General features: G+C 43.6%; 1 protein-coding gene across 1 annotated transcript in view; it reads left to right on the top strand.

Moving 5' to 3' along the window:
- The window catches only part of Stk4 (serine/threonine kinase 4), an 88,374-nt gene extending 69,072 nt beyond the window's left edge, over nucleotides 1–19,302 (top strand). The window contains exon 11 of the mRNA XM_048440991.3: nucleotides 15,607–19,302. Within this exon, the coding sequence (XP_048296948.1) occupies nucleotides 15,607–15,765 (159 nt within the window). The 3' untranslated portion in view covers nucleotides 15,766–19,302. The remainder of the gene's footprint in view (nucleotides 1–15,606) is intronic.
- Nucleotides 19,303–20,505: the final 1,203 nt, after the last annotated feature.

Below are 20,505 nucleotides of genomic sequence, written 5' to 3'. Positions count from 1 at the left end.
TGACTGCTCACTGCTGTGTTGAGATCTCTTGCTGAACTCACAGCTTGCCACGCTGGCTAGTCTAGCTTGCCACGCTGGCTAGTCTAGCTTGCCAGCTTGCCCCAGTGATGCACTTAACTATAGGTAGTTGCCATACCTGCTCAGATTCTGTATGAGTTCTGGGGTCTGCACTCATGCCGTGTGTTAACTGCTTTAGCCACTGAACTAACTCTGCAACCCTCTTTGCAGTTTTAAAAACTTGACTTGTATATAGTATCTTAACTATTCAGACATTTTGAATTTGTGTATTTTGATTTATTAATTTCCATCTATTATAAAATGTCATCTCATTTAGAAACTATTTTCATATCCTAAGACTACAAATATTAAGTCCTGCTTTGTTTTAGTTTTTTTTTTTCCAGTATGTAATCTGTTTGGAATTTGTCTTGGTATAAGGAGTAAGGTAGCCACCCAGATTTATATCTTTCTTAACTTCTTTTGCTGACAGCCAAGAATTTTCAAAATGTGTGGTTAATTTAGAGGTATCAGCTCAGGGCGGCATCTGTATGTAAAAGAGGCTTGTTTCTGCAGATAGAAGGTTCCTGCTTGGAACTTGGCGTTTTGGTCGTCCTATTTTTAAAAGCCCCCAGAAAGGAACTGTGAAACACCATATTGATTTTGGCGTTGATTTTAATGCATCTCAAATAGGCTGATTCCACAGAACTTGATACAAAGTGTTTCTTCTATGTCTTGATGCCTTTTTGCCAAGCAAAGCTGATTATTTCTGACCAAAAGGCACTGAACTGAAAAAAAGTAAGGTGGCCTCTTTGACTTATGCAGTTCGTGATTTCGCTTTGGATGCAGTGCATTTAATTTTCCCCTTAAATTCTACTCATCAGCAGTGGTCTGTGTCCTTTGCTTGGGGCTATTTGGAGGGTGCCTTCTGTGCTGTCTCTCCAAGTCCTGGTGCTTAATAACTATCTTTAGATGTGTGTTTGTTTCCTTGGCGTTTCAATGAGTAGATATCTGGGGTTTAAACCCCCAGCAGTCGTTTTTGTTTTCTCTTGTATCATGGCATTTGCTGTGGTTGGGTTTGTTTGTTGTTGTGTTTTAGATGTGGTGATCCCTGGCCCTGTGCATTGTTTGATTAGAGGTATGTTTATTCCAGTCTGACAACTTCTCTGAGTATCTAGGACAGTGGTTTTCAACCTGTATCAGGTATTTATATTGTGATTCATAATAGTAGCAAAATTCCAGTTATGAAAATTTTCATAACTGAATGAAAAACTTCTGATGAAAAGGCAATGAAAGACTTTTATGCTTGAAAATGAAAAAAGACAATGAAAGACTTTTATGGTTGGCATCACCACAACATGAGGAACTGTATTCAAGTGTTGCAGCATTGGGGAAGGTTGAGAACCACTTCTCTAGACCTTTACAGATTTGTCCTTTGTAACCAAGAGTCTCCTGAGCTCTTATGGCACCATTTAAAATAAGTTTTACCAGTGAAGGAAATAAATTCTGCCAAATTCTGCCAGTGTGGTTGAAGGTCAGATGTACACACAGTAGTAATTAAAGCCTTTGGAGTCTTTCTGTTAGCCTCGGCAGCGATCCTCTTCACCAGTTACATCACCAACTTCACCTCCAATTTTCTTATCTGTCAAACATGGATAAAAATCATATTTCCTGAGGCTGAAAAGATGGCTCAGTGGTTAATACTCACTATTCCTCTAGAGCACGGGGTTTGATTCCCAACACTCATCTCTGGCAGCTCACAACTGCCTTCTGTAGCTCTAACTCCTAGGGATTGGTTGCCTTCTTTTGGCTGCTGCGGCTCCAAGATACATGCATGTGCATGCACACACACTACACCTTTTTAAAAATTACACTTTTCTCATGGAGCTAGTGAGTACCACCTGATGTAATGTGTATAAAGTATGTAGACATCCCTGGCCTAATTAAGCATTTGAGAGGGAGGAAAAGCTTAGATACCATTTGTTATTTATCATCCTCAGCAACAATTGCTTTGATTTTGAGATATTTTCTTCTGGGTCTTTATGATTATAATCTTAGATGATTGAAGTCTTTCTGCATGTAGTTTCTATTTTTTCATTTAATATAACCTACCTATTTTATTGTACAATTAAAAACATTTGTAGAACCATCTTTAATAAATTATTGTTTTAAATTATGTATGTGGGTATGTGCACATGAGGGCAGGTGCCAACAGAGGCCAGAAGTGTTGGATCTCCTTGGGGGTGGAGTTCCAGGCAACTGGGACTTTAGGTCCTCTGAAAGAACAGTACACACTCTTAACTGCTGAGCCAACTGTCCAGACCTCCTAGAACTATCTTTTTAAAAATATTTTTTTTTTGAGATAAAGTCTGGCAGTAACCTAGACTGACCTCAAATTCATAATTCTCCTTCCTCAACTTCCCTTGGAATTATAGCTCGGTACTACCATTCCTGACTTTAAGTACTTGTTTATGGCCATATAACAGCTGTAATATTGCATTATTTTAATTGAGTCAATCAGTCTTTATTTGGCACTTAGTATTTGAGACTTTTTTTTTTTATTAGTTTAGGTCATTCCAATTTATTGAGCCAAGAATTCTTCTTGCCCACAAGAGAGAGGTTCAGGATTTAGGTTTTTGTCCTTGTTTTTATTGGTGGGGACTCCCCTTGCCCAGTTAAGAATGTGAGGTAGGCAGGATAGCAACCATTGAGACTCTGTACTCTCAAACTCTTTGCGCTGTTTACTGTTAAAACATTTTCAGGTGAGGCTTCTTTCCCCCACACCCCTGGGCTAGAGGAAAGCTGAATGGAGACTGAGGAGTGTTTAGGTCATGGCCTGATGGTGCCATGTGAGTGCCCAGGAACTAGCCAGGGTAAATACGGGTTGCGTGTTAATGGGTCCTCGCTGGGGATGATCATGCTGAGCAGTTTCTGGTGAGAAGACTCTTCTAAATGGTCCCTGACAGGGCATACTGTTTTTGTTTCAACTTCTTGTTTTTTCTATACAGCCAGTTTTAAAGTATGTTGAGACTGAACTCATTTGTGCTTTGGAATATGAGATCTTGTGCTCTTTACTTTGAGAAACCTGGCCAAAAATAGCAATCTGAAAAAGGCGTGTGTGTCAGGCTTGCCAAGGAGAGCTGCTGTGTAGATATGCTTTCTGAGAAACCCACAACTAGTGAATGTCGTCTTTGTCTCAGAACCCACAGCCGCCTGCTTCTGCTGTGATGGCAATATCGGATCTGAGCTTGGTTTTTAACAGTTACTGAGATGGCACTGAAAACGGGACTTAAACACTTGTGGTTTGTGACCCCGGGGGTCACTTAAAGCACATACAACAAAAATAAGAATGCACTGAAACAGAAAGCCCCCGAAGCAGCGTTGCTATCAGCTAGATGTTATTTTCATTTGCCCTGCTGAGGTCTGAGACGGCCTGGTTCATGGTTGCATGACTTCTTTTTTAAAGTTCATGCTTCTGTTCTGTCATTCTCTTATTAAAGGATAATTTTAATCTCCAGTGCTAGATATGGGAGTGCAGACTGGCTCAGAAATGGACACTAAAAACTACAAACAAGTATCTTGGCACCATGGGCCCTATGAGGCCTTCTGAAGGCCACTTCTCTCTTCTCTGTGACCTTACAGGACTGCCAGTCAGGAATGGCAGCCTTTCAGGAGCAAGGAGACTAACAACCTGTGCTCTGCTCCTGTTAGAGATCTGGCAGAGGTGTTATGCAATGCTTTCTTGACCACTTCTGGTCATTTCTAAGAAGATGGGGAATTCCACAAGCTGGGGGATAGGCTGTATCTTCGCTCAGCTCTGAAGAGACTGCATTTTAATTTTCAACTAAAATTCTTCCTCAGGGAACTTCTACACACAATTTTGATTGTTCTTCACAAATTCTCAGGTTAGTGGGGGTTACCTGGATTTTCCATGTTACAGATGGAGAAAGCTGTGATATCTTGCCTCTAGCCACTTTAGTGTTGTCATAAATTGGCTTGGACAGAATTTGGGCATCTGTGTGCTAGCTCTTTATTACTAAATCAGGCAGCCAGTTCAAGCATGCTCTTATATTCCAGTGCTGATTAGAACATGGGTGTTGTTGGTTCCGTGTCTGAGATGATGAGGATGAAAATTTCAGGAGATGTGGGATAATTATTTCATTAAAAGTACAGACTCTAGTTTCAGACACAGATTCTATTTTAGTCTTTGTTGATGTTTGCTGGCTGTAACCTTAGAAGATAGGATTAATTATGTAATTCTTCACATCTCAGATTCCATCTGTAGAGTCATATGAAGAATGTTAGTTGTAAGACTTAGTGATGGTCAAATGAAATGAGTATGTGTGCTGAAACATTGATACATGCCAGCTGTGAAGACAGTTAATAGGTGTTAGAATGGCTCTTGTGCGACTGCCCAACTGTAGTCCTAGCACTTTGGGAGACCAAGGAAGGAAGGATGCTAAAAGTTAGAGGCCAGCCTGAGACCCTGTTTTAAAAATAAACTTTTACCACATAGCTGGATCCTTGAGTCTTGCCTCCTCGTTGGAACAATGCTGGTAGGATTTCTGCTTGCTCTTTAGATGGTTTCCCTTCTGTGTGTGTTTTGTTTTTCTGTCTGTAGGTCTGCTCTGGGGTTCATTTTACTTGATTTGCTAAGAATAACAGCATTAGCATCATGACAAGAGCTGGGGTATATGGCGTTGCTGGACTCTTCTCACAGTCAGTAGCTAGCCATATCGCCAGCAGTGGAGGTTAGGGCAATAGCTTTTCTCAGCTTACAGAGAAAACACTTTGCTCGGTAATACCTTGGTTGTCTCTGTTTTAGGCATCTGTGACTCATTTGAGGATTGTCCTAGTTAGGATTTCTATTGCTGTGAAGAGACAACATGGCAGCTCTTATAAGAAAAACATTTAATTGGTGAGACATAGCTGCATGCAGGTAGGCATGGTGCTGGAGAAGTAGCTGAGAGGTCTACATCTTGCAGGCAACAGGAAGTGGTCTGTATTACTGGGAGTAGTTTGAGCATAAGAGAACTCAAAGCCTGCCCCCACAGTGACACACTTCCTCCAACAAGGCCATACCTCCTAATTGTGCCACTCCCTTTGGGGACCACTTTCTTTTAAGTCACCACAAGGATGGTTTTAAGTCTAGCTCATCATATTTTGTCATTGCTGTCAGACTTTAGTCCCCAATCTTGTTTCATTCTAGATAAATCTGGGTCTTGCCTCCTTGAAATTTTGATTTTGTTTTAAGTCTTTAATTCATGGGCATCAATTTTGAACTTTCATGTCCATGGTAGAACCCTTGCTAAGCCAGTGTGAGGCTCTGCACTCAGGCTGGCACTGCAGAAATAAGGTAGAAGATGACAGAGTCACACTTTCTTTTTTTATTCTTTTAATTAATTTATTCATTTATTTTACATTCTGACTACAGTTTCCCCTCTCTCCTGTCCTGCAGTTCCCCTTCCCCTCCTCTCTGCTCCCTCCCCCCACAGGCCTTCTCATGGATATCAACAAAGCACGCCATGGATATCAACAAAGCACGCCATATGGAGTTGTGGTAGGACTAAGTTCCTCCCCCTGTACAAAGGCTGGGCAAGTCAGCTTAGTATGAAGGAGGAATAGGTAACAAAGACCAACCAAAGCATTAAGGACAGTTCCTGCTCCCACTGCCAGGAATCTCACAAGTAGACCAAGCTATACAACTGTCATACATATGAAGAGAGCCTAAATCAGTCACATGCAGGCTCCCTGGCTGTTGTTCAGACTCTGTGAGCTCCTATGAACCCCAGTTAGTTGTTTCTGTGGGTTCTCCTGTGATGTCTTGACCCCCTGGATTGTACAATCCTTCCTCCCTCCCTTCAGCAGGATTCCCCGAACTCAGCCCAATGCTTGGCTGTGGGTCTCTGCATCTGTTTCCATCAGTTACTGATGAAGGCTTTCTGATGACAGTTGGGCTAGTCACCAATCTATAAGTATGGCAGAATACCATCAGGCATCATTATATTGACATATTTCCCTCCAATCCTGTTTGGTTCTATTCTAGGTCTCTGGGCCATCCAGCCTCTGAGTCCTGACACTCCAGGCAGTGTCAGGTGTGGGCTCACTCTTGTGGTGTGAGTCATTGGTTGACCACTCCCAGAACTTCTGTGCCATCTTTGCCCCCACCACCACCATAGACAGTACAGACTGTAGGTCAAAGGTTGTGCGGCTGTATTGGTGTTCCAATCTCTCCACTGGAAATCACCTGGTCACAGGTGATGGCTGGTTCTACCATTTCTAGGCATCTTAGCTGGGGTCATTGTAGATTTCTGGGTGTTTCTCTTGCACCAGGTTTTTACCTGACCGTGAAATGCTACCCCATCCCTCTTCCAATCATCTCTTTCAACACATTTTCCCTTTTAATACATACATGTAAGGCTGTAAAATTTCCTTAAATGTTCTCTTGCCACTGGCAACTTTTGATATGTAGATATTTGTTTTATAAAGTCTGGTTCATTGAGATTGAATTTACATAATATAAAATTTGTTCCTGTTACGTATAGGTTGATGAACTTTGACAGATATGTACAATTTTATAGATAACCTTAGTTAAGTCACCTTGAAGTTTCCCCATGACCCAGTTTTTGTTTGTGCATATGCCTCTTCTAACTTATATGAATAGAAGCATATTTCTGGCCTTTTGTGTGTGGTTTATTTAACTTAAATTGACAGTTCTTCTGAGATTTGTCTGTTTCATTCATCTTACTGCATTTATCTGGGTTTTGTTTTCTGAGTTCCTTTAACTATGGATCCTAGACTTTGTCTAGTCAGGAGTAATTTTCAGTGGGAGAAAGTGAGAATATTTTGATTCTGTGCTTGAGCTATGTTTTAGTTGGGATTACTATTTTGGTGATGAAACACCATAGCCCAAAACAAGTTGAGGAAGAAAGGGTTTATTCTGCTTACACTTCTGCATCATAGTCCATCACTGAAGGAAGTCAGGACAGGAACTCAAACAGGGCAGGCACCTGGAGGCAGGAGCTGATTCAGAGGCCGTAGAGGAGTGCTGTTTACTTGCTTGCTCTTGATGGATTGCTCAGCCTGCTTTCTTACAGAACTCAGGACCACCAGCCCAGGGATGGCTGCACCCACAAGAAACTGGGCCCTCCCCACATCAATCACTTAGAAAATGCCCTACAACTTGCCTACAGCCAGATCTTATGGAAGCATCTTCCCAATTGAGGCTTCCTCCTTATAAGTGTGTGTGTGTGTGTGTATGTGTGTATACATATGTTAAAACTAACTTTGAATTTTTAAGAGCAAAAGAGAGCCTTCCTGTGTATGTAGCCCAGACTGACCTTGAATTGCAACCCTCCTGCCTCAGCCTCCCAAGTACCCCCAAGGATTATAGGTGTGCACCCTGCACTCTGTAACACAGCCTCAGTCTGCGTGTTAACAGTCAGACCTTGTGTAGGATGCTCTGGCTTCTTTATCTGCCAGGAAGAGAGAAGCAGCAGCCTGACCTTCTTACTCTCTTGGAAATTTCCAGCCCAAGAAAGTGCACAGAAGCCACAGCCTGCCGGGATTGTTAAGTGATTAGCCAACCCTTTGCTTAAATTATTAAGCTGCATTAAGACAGCAGTTTGGTGCACTTGTTGTTTTAGGTCTTTCTCTCTTCTGAAAGATTAATGTCGCTACAAGAATGATGTTAATCTCAGTGTCTCCCTTTAGTGTTTGAAATGTCAGGAGCCTCTCATCCTGCACTGTTCTTGCCCTTCACCCTTTAGGCATTTATACTTATTCTAGAGTGTTTAGTGTGTTTATTAACTTCTGAAGGTTTTCCTCTGAAAGTTTGACCTTCTTAAGTATGAACTTTATGTGTCAATTCAGAGCTACTCTTAGAATAGGTTATCTTAAAGAGCAATGCTATCAAACAGGACCAAGAGACCAATCTTTTCTTCGGAGTGCTAGGAGTCAAACCCAGGGTCTTATAAATGGAAAACAAACGGTCCACCAGAGGTAAACCCTGGTCCAAGGGAACTGTTTTGTCCATTTTCCTTGTAGTTTTATTATAATCAGTACACTGGATGAGCTGTTCATTTTGATTTAGAATGCATGGGTCAGTTTTGAGCAATTGATATAATGTTATTTAATGACTTAAATTTGTTCTCTTAGACCTATATATTTATTGATTATATACTTTTAAAGCCTCCAAACAGCCCAGTGTCTTCCTAGTGTTTGAGCGAGTCCAGTAAGAGATCGGTGTCACTGTCAAGTAGAGGTTTAAAGTATAAGGATATATTTCTTAATTAAATTTTTATTAAGAACTTTTTCCAACTGGCTTGGGAATATGTTAGGTCTACTGACTCTCAGATGGTTCTCAAGTCTTCAAAGAAAAGTATTGGGGACAGAGAAGTTGGAGTGAGGGCTGGAAGGCTGGATGGACATTCTCCTATGCAGAGGGCAAAGTTAGCAGAAGTACGGAGGTACAGAAGTCAGTGTTTTCACAGCCCTGAGAAGTCCCCAAATCCCTTTATATCTTTAGTCATTTTTATTTATATATTTTCTTTCAGACAAGATCTCACCATATAGGTCAGGCTGACCTCAAACTACAGTCCTGCCCCTGCCTCCTAAGTGCTGGGTTATAAATGTGTGCTAGCATACTCAGCCCTCCCCCATTCGTACAGTAGTCTTGCTGTGTAGCCCAAGTGGCTTTCACTTCTAGATCCTTCTGCCTTAACACACCAAGTATTAGAACTGTGAGCACAGGCCACCACACATGGCATTAGGAAGACTTTAAAGGGCCTAATGGGAACATGATTTTCCATGACTATTATTTGATTCAGAGGAAGTATTTCATTAAAGCTCTTCCAAGTTTCATTTAAGGAGCAAGTTCTGTTGGAGTTGATGGTGCTTACCTAACCATGTGTTGTGAGACAGTCCTCGGCTTCTCGGCTCTTGTCTTCATCTGATGAATTAGTTGATTACTTGGGAATGTCATCTTATGAGGGACACATTCCCTGCTTCTAGACAGAGCTAGTGTGCGTGGAATGGAAGCGTCTCTGGTGCACTTTGGCTGGGTGTCTAGAGGCTGGTATGTAATTGAAGGTATGACGTGGCACCTTCATCTACTCTTTAGCTTTTATTAAGCTTCCTGCCATTTCACTAAATTCCAAAAGGTGCATTTTTATCCTTATTTTGGCTCTGATTGAGTCTAACCTGTCCACTCAGTGGGGATTCTGCATTTTGAGAATTGTTAGTGCTCAGGCATGGTGTGTATGGAATGCACATCTCCTGATACTGTTTGCACAGTCTGCTATGCAGTTGAGAGTTTCTGGAAGTAAGGAACTTGAAGCAGGCTTCAACCCTGTGCCTTGGCTGCAGATACCTGTTTGTGCGCTGTGGGGCTTGCTGTGGAGGCAGGATGAAACTCTGCTGTCATTTTGGGTGTTTAGTTTACACTGTCCTTGTTGATTCCAGATAGGCTATTGTCTGTGTAATTCTTGTTAATTCTTTAATTGTGCTGAAGCATCAGCTGGAGGTTTTGTGGTGCATTGACAGTGGCACGGGGTGCTTCAGAGCATTGGAGTCAGAGTCGCTAAGGGAGGAAATGGGTTCTGTATTGCTTCTCATAATAAAATCTGAGAATTTCACTGTGGTCTCAGCCAGAGGAAATAAGCCAGACCCAGTTTTATTATAATCAGTACACGCCTCTGTGTTGTTAAGATGAACTTTGAAGGCAGTTGTACCCACTGTTTCTATTATCTGCTTCCTCCTTTCTCCAAGGAGTTCGAGGCATAGCTTCTTCCCGGGCACTTGTCCTGGCATGCTCCAGGTGTTAGTGTGTGTACCGTGAGAACACGTGCTAGTTAGACTCCCAGAGGCATACACTAGATGACCTGCCCATTACTGTGGAGCATCAAGGACAGAGCTTAGAACCCCTGCCCTAACAGTCACTCCTCTGGTGGATATTTTGCTCTTTATTCATCTTGCCCAACAGTGTCCCTGACCTAGTAAAGATGCAGTAAAGTTGACTGGTTGGATTTAAATGTTCACCTACTGTTTTGTGTCTGCTCACTGTGCTTCAGCACATTCCGCAGTAGGCACTTCCTAGTTCCCCAAGGGGAAAGACAGCAAAGCACCAAGCACACAGTTTTGTGGATGAGGAAACTAGTTCAGAGAGGTGAAGTAACTTGCCTAAAGCCACACGGCAGGTCTAGTAGCAGCATTTTTAATGTGAGGGTCACTTGACCTTTAATGTTAGTTCAGTTTATAATTTCTGATCTCTTCCACACTTTTCATTGCCTCATTTTCAGAATTCTTGCTTTTTCTAAGTAACTTGTGTTGTGGACAGCTTCCTTACTCTTAACTTTTAAGATGAAATTTAAAAAATATGTATATGTGTGTGGATTCATCCCTACATTGACTTCTTCTATAAAAGACAGGTTAAATGGAGCAGATGATAGACAGTGCTTAATACATGGCGAATAGGGAAGTAATTCATATATTTTTACATGCACAAGTGTAGAGTCCAGTAAAAAGGCAATATTGTATCTTGCTTAAAGATTGAACTTTAGGCTGAAAACAAATCCAAACTCACTCAGATAGCAGTTGTTAAGAGAAACAGCACCTGTGCTTAGGTTGATGAAGTGGCCCTTGAAGAGACAGCGTACACCGTCAGACAGGGAAAGGCGAGGGCCATTGAGGTTTGGGCACTTGTGAGACTGCAGGGGTGCAGTCACAGAGTCGATGCTGCCTGCATGTTCTTTTCCATCAAGGCAGAACTGATGTATTGATGAGCCTTAAGGTGACCCCAGAAATCCTAAATGCCCTTGATCAAGAGATTAATTCTGTGTTCTCCATCTAAAATGAGAGGCCTAAATGCCCTTGATCAAGAGATTAATTCTGTGTTCTCCATCTAAAATGAGAGGTTTTTTTTTTTTTTTTTTTTTTGAACAAGAGCCTATTTGTGTATTGTCTGTTCTCACCTTCAGTAATGAGCCTGTGGCTGTGATGTGGCCATTGATCTAGTCTTGTCCAGAGAGTCACATTTCTTAAGGTTTTGATTATTTCATTTCCTCCAAGGAAGTATTGTTATATTAGAAGTTGTTTTTAGTCTGAGGGAAAACCCTTCATTAGTCATGCCCTTTACCCATGGCTGACCTGGGACTAGAAACTTGCAGCAGAAAACACAGAAATGTTCACTGAACTAAGGTTTTCTTCATGGATGTTACGGTTTGCGTATGGTTTGTCCCATCCCCAATGCCCTGCACAAAGGCTCACACAGAGCTGTTATAAGTTACTGGATGCCAAGGTTGATGACTTCATCATTGGAAGCCATCAACAGAAATGAACTCATTCTCTTATTCACCTCTTCAGCCAGTGAAGGCTTAGCAGATAGGATAGATGAGGTGGTTTCATTCCCTCACAGAACGTACATCCTAGAAAGAAAAACAAGTAAAGTAAGTAAAAATAACCAGATGTGCTTTTATGAGCAGACGTATTTTCTTAAGAGAGAATGCATGCTGCAGCCTTTGCCTGGTCATGAAATTAAAGTACTCTGGAGTTAGCAAGGAAATGAAACAGAATATAGGAATTTACAAAAGTATCCTTACTGTTCTGACAAAAGTGACTGAATGACTTAAGTTTTATGTACTTCAACAGACTCAATATAAAATTAATTTAATCATTTATATTTCCTCTATGATTCAACTTTATTGAACTGTGATGTTAAAAATTGAAAACATTTACTGGTGCCTTAGCCCCTCTGGATAATCCAGTCAGAAAAGTTTTGTGATGTCTGAGGAGTGAACATCTGAGCGGAAATCGGAAGGCTACAGATGCACTAAGCACAAGCCATGTGACAAAAGGACTGTGCTCTTGACCCTGGAAGCCGCGAAAGTGTGACCGTTGGAGGACTCCCACGTGAACTGTCCAGAGACCAGACAAAGGGTAGGGCTGTGTGGAGTGAGGCTGGAGTGAGAGGTGAGGCCTTTGTAGGGTAATAAGACATGGTTTACTCTGGTTTTAGTTGTGGTTTTGCTGTGGGTTGATAGTGACTTGGACTTGGGAACGGGGCAGAAACAGAAAATATCAGCATGTCAGAGATGAGCTCCATAAAGCTGCTGAAGCTTGCATGTGGGCAGGAGGGTGGTGAGGGAAAGCAGGGGCCGGGTGAGTTTGAGCTCCTGAGGTGTGCAGGAAGGCAGAGTGAGACTCTAGAGCTTTCTCTTTGATGCAACTTGCGATTTCTGGTGAGATACCAGGGACTAAGATAGCCAGGAGGACCAGATCTATCCTGTTTTGGGCATCTAGAGTCCAGAGGTGGATCCTGTATTACAGATGGGAGTGGGAGTCTCTACACAAAGGGCGTATACAAACCCTAGCGGGATATTCATGTTGAGTTCCTCCTGGCTGGTGAAAACTGTTCTAACTTAATGTACTGTATTGCTGATTTGAGAATCTGATCCTTTGGATTCTGGTTGTAGCAAAACTGCAGAACCAGATATTTATTGTAAGATTTCCATTTGAAATTTATTTATGTCACCAAGGACCAGGAAGGTGAAATGCTGTACCTGGCACCATAAAACCATTGTCTGAGCTTGTTTGCCAGAAAAATCTGAATCTGGGTGGTGTGATCAAAGCATCAGCCATACCCTGCTGGCTGTGTCCTGTAAGGCAAGCATAGCATAAGCCCCAGAGGACTCCAGGCAACCCTGGTTTAGACCGTGGGTGGCTGAGTTAAAACAAGAGCGCCTGTTACCCCAAGTCTGAATCAAGGACAGCAGAGTGGCCTAGAAATTAGGAACCTTGAAGAAACCTTAGACCAAGCAACAGAAATAGCAATAGGAAGGCAGATGGAGAGTTGTGCTTACCACTGTGGGGGCGTATAAGAAATACTTGAGCAGTTTCTCTGAAATGCCGGGCTTCCCGTGGAGTCAGTTAAAGTCGCTCTTGGCTGGTACTCAGGACCATCATTTTCATGGATGATTCTGATGCAGGTGTCCATGGAGACACCATGAGCTGGTGAGGATGTCTGAGAGCCACGTGAAGACAGAGGCCTTCAGGGGAAAAGGGGCTAACCTGCAGCCGCAGAGCAAGTCAGGTCGTCAGTGCGGTTGCCTTAGTTTCCATTGCATTCCGCCCTGATGCATGGATGAGAATTGCATCTGCCTTTCAAGCCTGAGTTTCCCTTTCTTTCTTTTCTCTATCTTTTATCAGAGTACGCATCCTCTCTGACACGAGGGTGTTTACTGACTTACTGTGTTTGTCGAAACTTGTCTTGCCTCACTAGAATGTAAACTTCACAAGGGCAATAGCTTCTGTTGCTTTCTTTTTCTTACTTAGATATCTGTGCATCCGCAATAGTGAATATTCCTAAATGGATGAATGAAGCATTTTGTTAAACAATTGTGAGCTAGTGGACCTTGTGGAAAGTACCAAACTTTAGGTATTGTTAACACAGATGAGTAAAATAGGCTTTTCCCTCTTTCCTTGTGTGATTCTGCTTGAATCAGTTTGGTGAGCAGCTTGCGTATGGAAGATTATTAGACTGCGCTAGGATATCAGTAATAACAACTGCGAGCACTGGCAGTTCTCAGTCAGGGCTCACATTTGTTAAGCATGCACTGTAGGAAGTTAGGAGCCATGGCACCCATGGTTTCCCGAGTCTCCTGACTCCCATCTGGGCAGGGACTGGAACTGGCTGTGTTTCCGGAGGAGACTACGGCTCAAGCCGGAAGTTGCATCTTCAGGGTTACACAGCCAGCACAGACAGTGGTCTAAGGATTAACTTCTTAGCTACTAGTAACGTTCAGGCTTGGGGTATTTTATTTTAAAGGAAGAATTGAAAACACTAAAGACTAGGCAAGCATCAGTCTTCAGGGTGTCCCTGAGCCAAAAACATCAGCCTCCAAGGTGGCAAAAAACCACAGCCTGGAAAAAAAAAGACAGTTTTCGGCTCAGCTTTCCAGCATTTCCCCATGCTTTAAAGTCTTTCCATTCTCCCTTTATAAAGAACCTTTCGTCTTAAACTGGTAGGCCCCTTTCACTTCTCGGAAAACTTCCCTGAAACCAGCCAAAGAAAGTTCCTGTGGTGACAGGTCACACTACGCCATTTCTAAGGAGGCCACAGTAACACTCATTCACACCCTGCCTCCTGAGGGAGGTGGGCAGGAAGGGGCTCCTTCACCCACCTTCTGTAATGCGTTCCTGTGGAGGCCTCAGGAGGGCCTGACTGAGGGATATGATAGGTTTATAAATGTGGGTGCACAACAGAGCCCTTGTGAGATTGGGTGAGCCTTTGAGTTCTGGGAACACTGCACTTCTTAAGAGCAACAGAGTGGATCTCCCACCCAGTGTGGATAATGCTGCCATTCAGTCGCACCTCTGCCAGCTGGGGCCGCCCTTGTGTAAATCAGCCATGCTTCACACTTGGGCAGCATGCTTCATTCCCTTCCGACAGTGTTCCTGATGGAACTTCACTGCCTCTTTCTGTAGTGACCAGCAGCTTAGGGAGACTGGGAAGTTGCTTTCCTTTTCTGTCTTTCTTTTGAGATAGGTAGATTGTAGTCCTGACTGGCCTGAAGCTGCTGACTGTATGAATTAGCCTCGTCTCCAGCTCTCAGTAATCTTCTGCCTGTTCCTCCCAAGTGCTGGACTGACAGCTGTGTGCCCCCAACTGCTAGGCTTACTGCTGTGTGCCGCCACACCAGCCCGAGACCATAATTTGCCAGTCTCCTAGCATTTGCGAGACCCCTGTTTGAAACACAAATTGTTGCAAAGGACTGTGCTGTGCTGGCCTGCCTTTCTGCAAAGCTGGCTCAGCGTGAACCATGCAGCCATCCTGCTTGGGTTTGTGCTCTGATGCTGTGACTTGCTAACTGGGAGATGTTGGGCAGGTTTCTTAGTCACTTCTCCTTGGCTTGTCCATCCTGTAGCATGGAGCTAACAAAACACTCTTATCCTTTCTTACGAGGATTAGAGTCAGTCTTTCTGGTTCACAGAGCTCATGTCAGCACTAGCCAACATCATATAATAATAATTATATTTCAAGTCCCCTTCTCTCTGTTTTTAATATTAATCTTGGAAGTTTCAGGGTTTCTCCAGCCAAAGGTTGTATCCATATATTCAGGAACCGCATGTAGATGACCCACACAGAATGCTTGGCTTTACTTTCATTCTAGTGAATGTTAGTGGGGATTAGTATGTCTGTGCATGACACTGCAGGGGGGTGGTGGCAGGGGAGGTGGCTCACCTGCACTGAATAGTGACCTCCAGGGTAAGTTTCAGAGAGAGTCATGGGCACTGTCGCTGCTCCTCTCCTGGATTGGGCAGGAATTGGGAAGCAGCCATTAGTTTTCATACAGTAAGTTATTCTATATAATGACTGTGCACTTTACTTCTTGCTCAGGGCACATTAGATCAAAACAATTCTTTAAAGGTTTTCAGGGAAGCGTGATCTCAACAACCCTGGTCTGTGATCATTGGAATCAGTTGTCACTCTCTAGCTGCCACTACCCCCTGACTCTGTTGGCAGTATCTCCTCCTGTCTGCCTGCCTTCTGGATGCTGGAGGAGACTGGGCTTCTCAGTGTAGACATCGTGGTGACAGTCCTCTCTTCTCTTCTAGCTTAAGAGTTGGACTGTGGAGGACCTTCAGAAGAGGCTTTCAGCCCTCGACCCCATGATGGAACAGGAAATGGAAGAGATCCGGCAGAAGTACCGGTCCAAGCGGCAGCCAATCCTGGATGCTATTGAAGCCAAGAAGAGGAGGCAACAGAACTTCTGATGATAGCAGCCCAGGCCTTTGGTGGCTTCTGGTTGCTAGACTCATGCCTGTTAGCCAACACTTCTGCTCTGTGACTTCTCCACAGCACCTTTGTGAACTCAGGAATGCGCCAGTGGGAAGGGCTACCTTGACAGTCGTTGTGCCATCCAGGGTGTGTATTTACACAGGCCGGCTATGTCTTGAAGGGTTTGTATTGGCGCTTTTAACTCAGAATTTTAGATCCCAGGAACAGAGATTCCTAGTAGACTCATAGCTGGGAAAATTTTACATTATCTGTTTTTGTTTTCCTTCTTGTAATAGTTTTTGGTTGCTCTCTTTGGAAGACTTTTTAAAAAATATATAAATATGCATATATATATATAAATTATAAATAGACTCCCCACTCTGTGTGGTGGTGTCTCTGTACAGGTACAGGTTCAAACACTTGCCTCTTTCTTGTGAGGTTATGGTACTGTAGAACAAGAGAGCAGAGGCACTTAGGTGGTCACCGAATCCCTGGAGTCAACCTCACCCATTGCAGGACTGCCTGGAAAAATTCATCTTGGGATGGTTGTGTCACCACAGTGATGAGCCTCATACGGACGCCAGGGAAAGGCCTGGAGAACTTGAGTTTGCTCCGTGAGTCCTGAGAGACGCCCAGCACCCTCTTTGCAAATTAGCCTTTGCTGTTTCAGCGCCTCTCATCCATCCCCACTTACCCAGCTGCCTACAGTCACATCCCAGATACTGCCCAGTGCCTTAAGAGGGGACACAATCTGGTGAAAGAACAAACCCACCAAGAACTCTTCCAGCAAGCAAGGCTGTGTCCAGTCCAGACACAGGAAAGGGTTTGTGAAGATCTCACTGTTCATTTCTTACATACAGGGTAAAGGGCATTGCTTTTGTGGTCCAGTTTCAATTTATGTCATTGTTTTATTTTTTTCACTCACTGTGAAGATTCTGGCAAGGGTCTGAGACTTGCTTATAGAAGCTTAGTTAGACCCAGAATGCCAGAACTAGAAGGGACCATCGCAGTCAATGGTCTGACCTTGTATTGGGCAGGTGAGAAAATGAGAAGAGAGTTAACATTGCCAATGCCACAAATCAAGTTAGAGTAAAAGCAGGGATTGGAACTCAGGCTTCCATTCCTGGGCCATTGAGCCACGAGCCTCTTCACTGAGAGAACGAAACTACCGGAGTCCATCAAGCTGTCCCAGTGACTCCTGCTTTGCCTTGCCTCTTTGGTATTTGAGCTGCTCCGGAAAGGCTCCCCAGAGGAGCAATGCCATTCGTCTCAGCATACCAGTGGGTTCCTTGCAGTGTCTCTCAGATACAGGCGAGCTCTCATGGAAGGCCTGAAGCAGGGTAGAGAACTTTGCAGAAGACAGTTACAGAGTTATTCCCTGCACCTTTGGCTCAGAAATGCAGTCTGAAGAAACTGGAAAAGACAGTTGCCCTTTTATTTTCTTCTAATCTCTTCTCTCTGATGGGAGCCACGATTGGGTTGCACCTGAGGATATTGAAATCCAACTCCATAATTGCTTTTGTTCCCTAACCTGAGAGTCGATAAAAAGGAAGGGGATGTTCTCATCTGTGACCAGATTCTGTTCTTTACAGTTAAAGCAAACTTTAAAAAATGCAAGAGGCAGCTGGTCTGCAGGAGTTGGCTAGCAAAGGAGCTGTGTGGCAGAGAGAATAGGAGGCCAGTTTCCAGTTCTTGCTGGAATGACAAATGGCAGCTAGCACTCCCTGGGGAGCACGCTGAGCAGGTGCGCGACAGGTCTCAGAGTGACCCTGTGGGCTCATTAGGTTATGTCTCATAGGATGAGACGAGCGTGATGAGCCCTTCCCACGCCACTGTGGGTCTGGGTCCATGGCATCACATGGCTAGTCACAGACACAGGAAAGTCCTCAGTGATTAGAACGAAGTGACCACCGCTTCTTATGAAGACTAAGTCTCAGTAGTGTTCTTTCTCTTTTTTTAGGTTGAAAACCAGTTGAATTAACAGTCACACTCCCAGTCAAGTAAGCTTTTAAAAACCCAGAGCACAGGGCTTTCATAATATTGACTACTTAACAGCCCAGCCCCGGAGCTCTTTCCTCTTGAAGAAAAGTGCTTTGGGCTTGGCCAGACACGAGGAAAAAGCCCATGGCTCCCTTCTGAAGCAAGATCCAAGCACAGGGAAACAGTTTTTCCTGTGCTGATTCTGCAGCTGTCAACCTAGACCTGGGGCTTATTTGGTTTCAAGTTTGTCTGCACTGCACAGCTTGGTTCAGCAGTCAGCGGCCCAGCAGTCCAGCTGAACGATGCCTTTTGCCAGAAGCCAGTTGTTTTGGATTAGCAAAATTTCCTGGCAAGGTGCATGTGTTGTCCAGTGACAGGAAGGGGAGCGAGCCATTCTTTCCTTGAGAACCAAATCCTAAGAATCACCTCTTGCTTCCCTGGAGCTTGAGCATTTGTGACTCAGGCTTATAGAGAACTCTGGGCTCTCTGCTTCTAAAAAGCCATGACCCACACCTAATGTTTTCTTAAAAACAAACAAACAAAACCTCATTGTCTCTAAAAATATATGAGTTGTGCTCCCATTTATAAATTTGAAGCACATTTCCATTTTTAATTTTTCTTATTTATTTTATTTCTTCAACCTCAATTAATTGGATGAGAATTTGACTGGCTGGGACTAAAGAAGGTTATTAGGTTAGTGGATAGAGAGAAGTAATCTGAAGCCTCAGGCATTGAGTCCTAAGGTTTTGACTTACTCTAGAGTAGCACCTGGCAGATGCTAGAAATTTGTTTTACCATTTAAAACTCAATACCCCTGTATAATGTCAGAAATGAGAGAGATGACCTCGTTATAGACCCTGCAGATGCTCAGAGGCCAGTAGCAGACTGTTATGAAGAGCTTCATGTGAATCCCCCAGCCTAAGTGAAACAGACAGATGTGACGTAACAGAGCGCATTCAGAGCATGGGAGCTCTGAGAGCTGAGGGTGTCTCTTCATTTTATGGCCCAGCGGAGTGTAGTGGAAGCCAGTTCTTACGCCACTGTCCTTCCCAGCATGCTGTGCGACCTCTGAAGATTGCAGTTCTTTATTTTGGGGAAGTTGTTCTGCCCAAGCCACACCCCTCACCCTCCTTACCCCTCTTTTTGAGCACTGTGTTTGTATTAGGATTACCTTCATCATCCTTGGAATCCATGTTCTTTGGGTTTAGGGGGAAGTCTCTTCCACCAACCTGCACTCAGACCAACTTGGAGAGAAAAAAATCTTAAATGCTGTTGCTGATGTACAATTTAAAAATGTGAAGTTTGTAGCTTTAATGTTTTGTAACAAAAACTGATAACACCTGCTTCAGTGCTGACTTGAAATGCTATTTTGTAAGGTTCGGATGTAAATAATCAAGGTCAGCAGTTTGTATATGTGAAACGTAGCTTCTTCCACTGCCATTGTTTCTAACCCGAGGAACTTCCTGTTTGCTTTTCTGTTAGAGTTGTTCTCCCTAGTTCTACCCCAACACCTGCCATCTTTGTTTGAAATAAACTGTCCTTCAGACCACTGACTAGCCCTTTTTAAAAATGAGGGTTTTTTTGTTTGTTTGTTTGTTTGTTTGTTTGTTTCTAAATACATGTCAGTACTATGAGGTGTGTGGATGTTGATGTTATTGAGTGTCTACTCTAAGGTCCAGAGCCAGGAGGGAGGCGAGCGGCCTGACACTGATGGCAGAGCTAGTTGGCAGTGCTATTACAATAGACTGAAGTGGACACAGTTATTATTTTAAATACAAATGCAATAAAGTTTTTATTAGACACGTAATATAGCAAGGTTTTGGGAACACAACCACATCCCAGCTGCTTACTGTACTCCCGAGGATCCTATGTTGTTTTATTGTTTGACAGTTTCATATATTTACATAATGATTTTAGTCATTTTCACCCCCATCTCCTCCCTCCTTTCCTTTCTTCCACTGTCACCTTCTGTTCAGTGAGCCCCCTCTGTGTTCTTGTCTTCCTGTGTGCATGGCTCACTGAATGTATGTGGGAAGTTATTCCATCAGGCAAGGCTAGCGGATCTGCAGCTACACTACTGAATAAAGTGGCCCTCCTCCAAGCATTAACTGCAACAGTTCCTCTGGAAGGCGTAAGGCCCCCTGTGCCCTTCCTCATCCATGAAGCATTGATGGATCCATGCTGTGTCAGACTTAGGCGGCGAGTTCATGAGTGCCGCAGCTGTGCTGTGCACAGATGTCTTCCTGTCCCTGCCTCTTTTACATTTTTTCCTGTCCCCTCTTCTGAGATGTTCCCTGACTTTGGTGGCGTATCATAATGTCCCATGTGGAACCAAGCATTCCTTCTTCAGTCTCAACACTTCACCCAGTTACAGGTTTCTGCATTTCAGTAAGACACTTTTCTAATGACAGCTGGACACTGTGCTAAACTGTGGGTATAAATGTATTTAGAAAGCAGTTTGATCACTTGACGGTTTAGCAAAACAATAGTTAGTAGTAGGTTTCCTTCTGGGTACCTGAGGAATGCCAGGTACAGAAGTGCCACCGCAGAGTCCCACTGAGGGATGTATCCAGCCTGTGCTGAGAGGAGAGACAGTGCTGCTGATACAGCAGGAAGCATCTGGAAACTTGAAAAGTGAGGAAGAAGGCAGCCCAGGAGAGGGCTGGGAGAAGGGAAGGAATGAGCCTGTGGACGGACAGGCTGGGACAGGAGCCTGTGCGGGACTGCTTGGGAATCCTCAAACAGCCAGGTCAGAC

The sequence above is a fragment of the Myodes glareolus genome, chromosome 10 (assembly GCF_982192425.1).
Source record: "Myodes glareolus chromosome 10, mMyoGla1.1, whole genome shotgun sequence".
NCBI lineage: Eukaryota > Metazoa > Chordata > Mammalia > Rodentia > Cricetidae > Myodes > Myodes glareolus.
The sequence above is the reverse complement of the archived record's forward strand: the minus strand, read 5'-3'. Positions and strand labels throughout refer to the sequence as shown.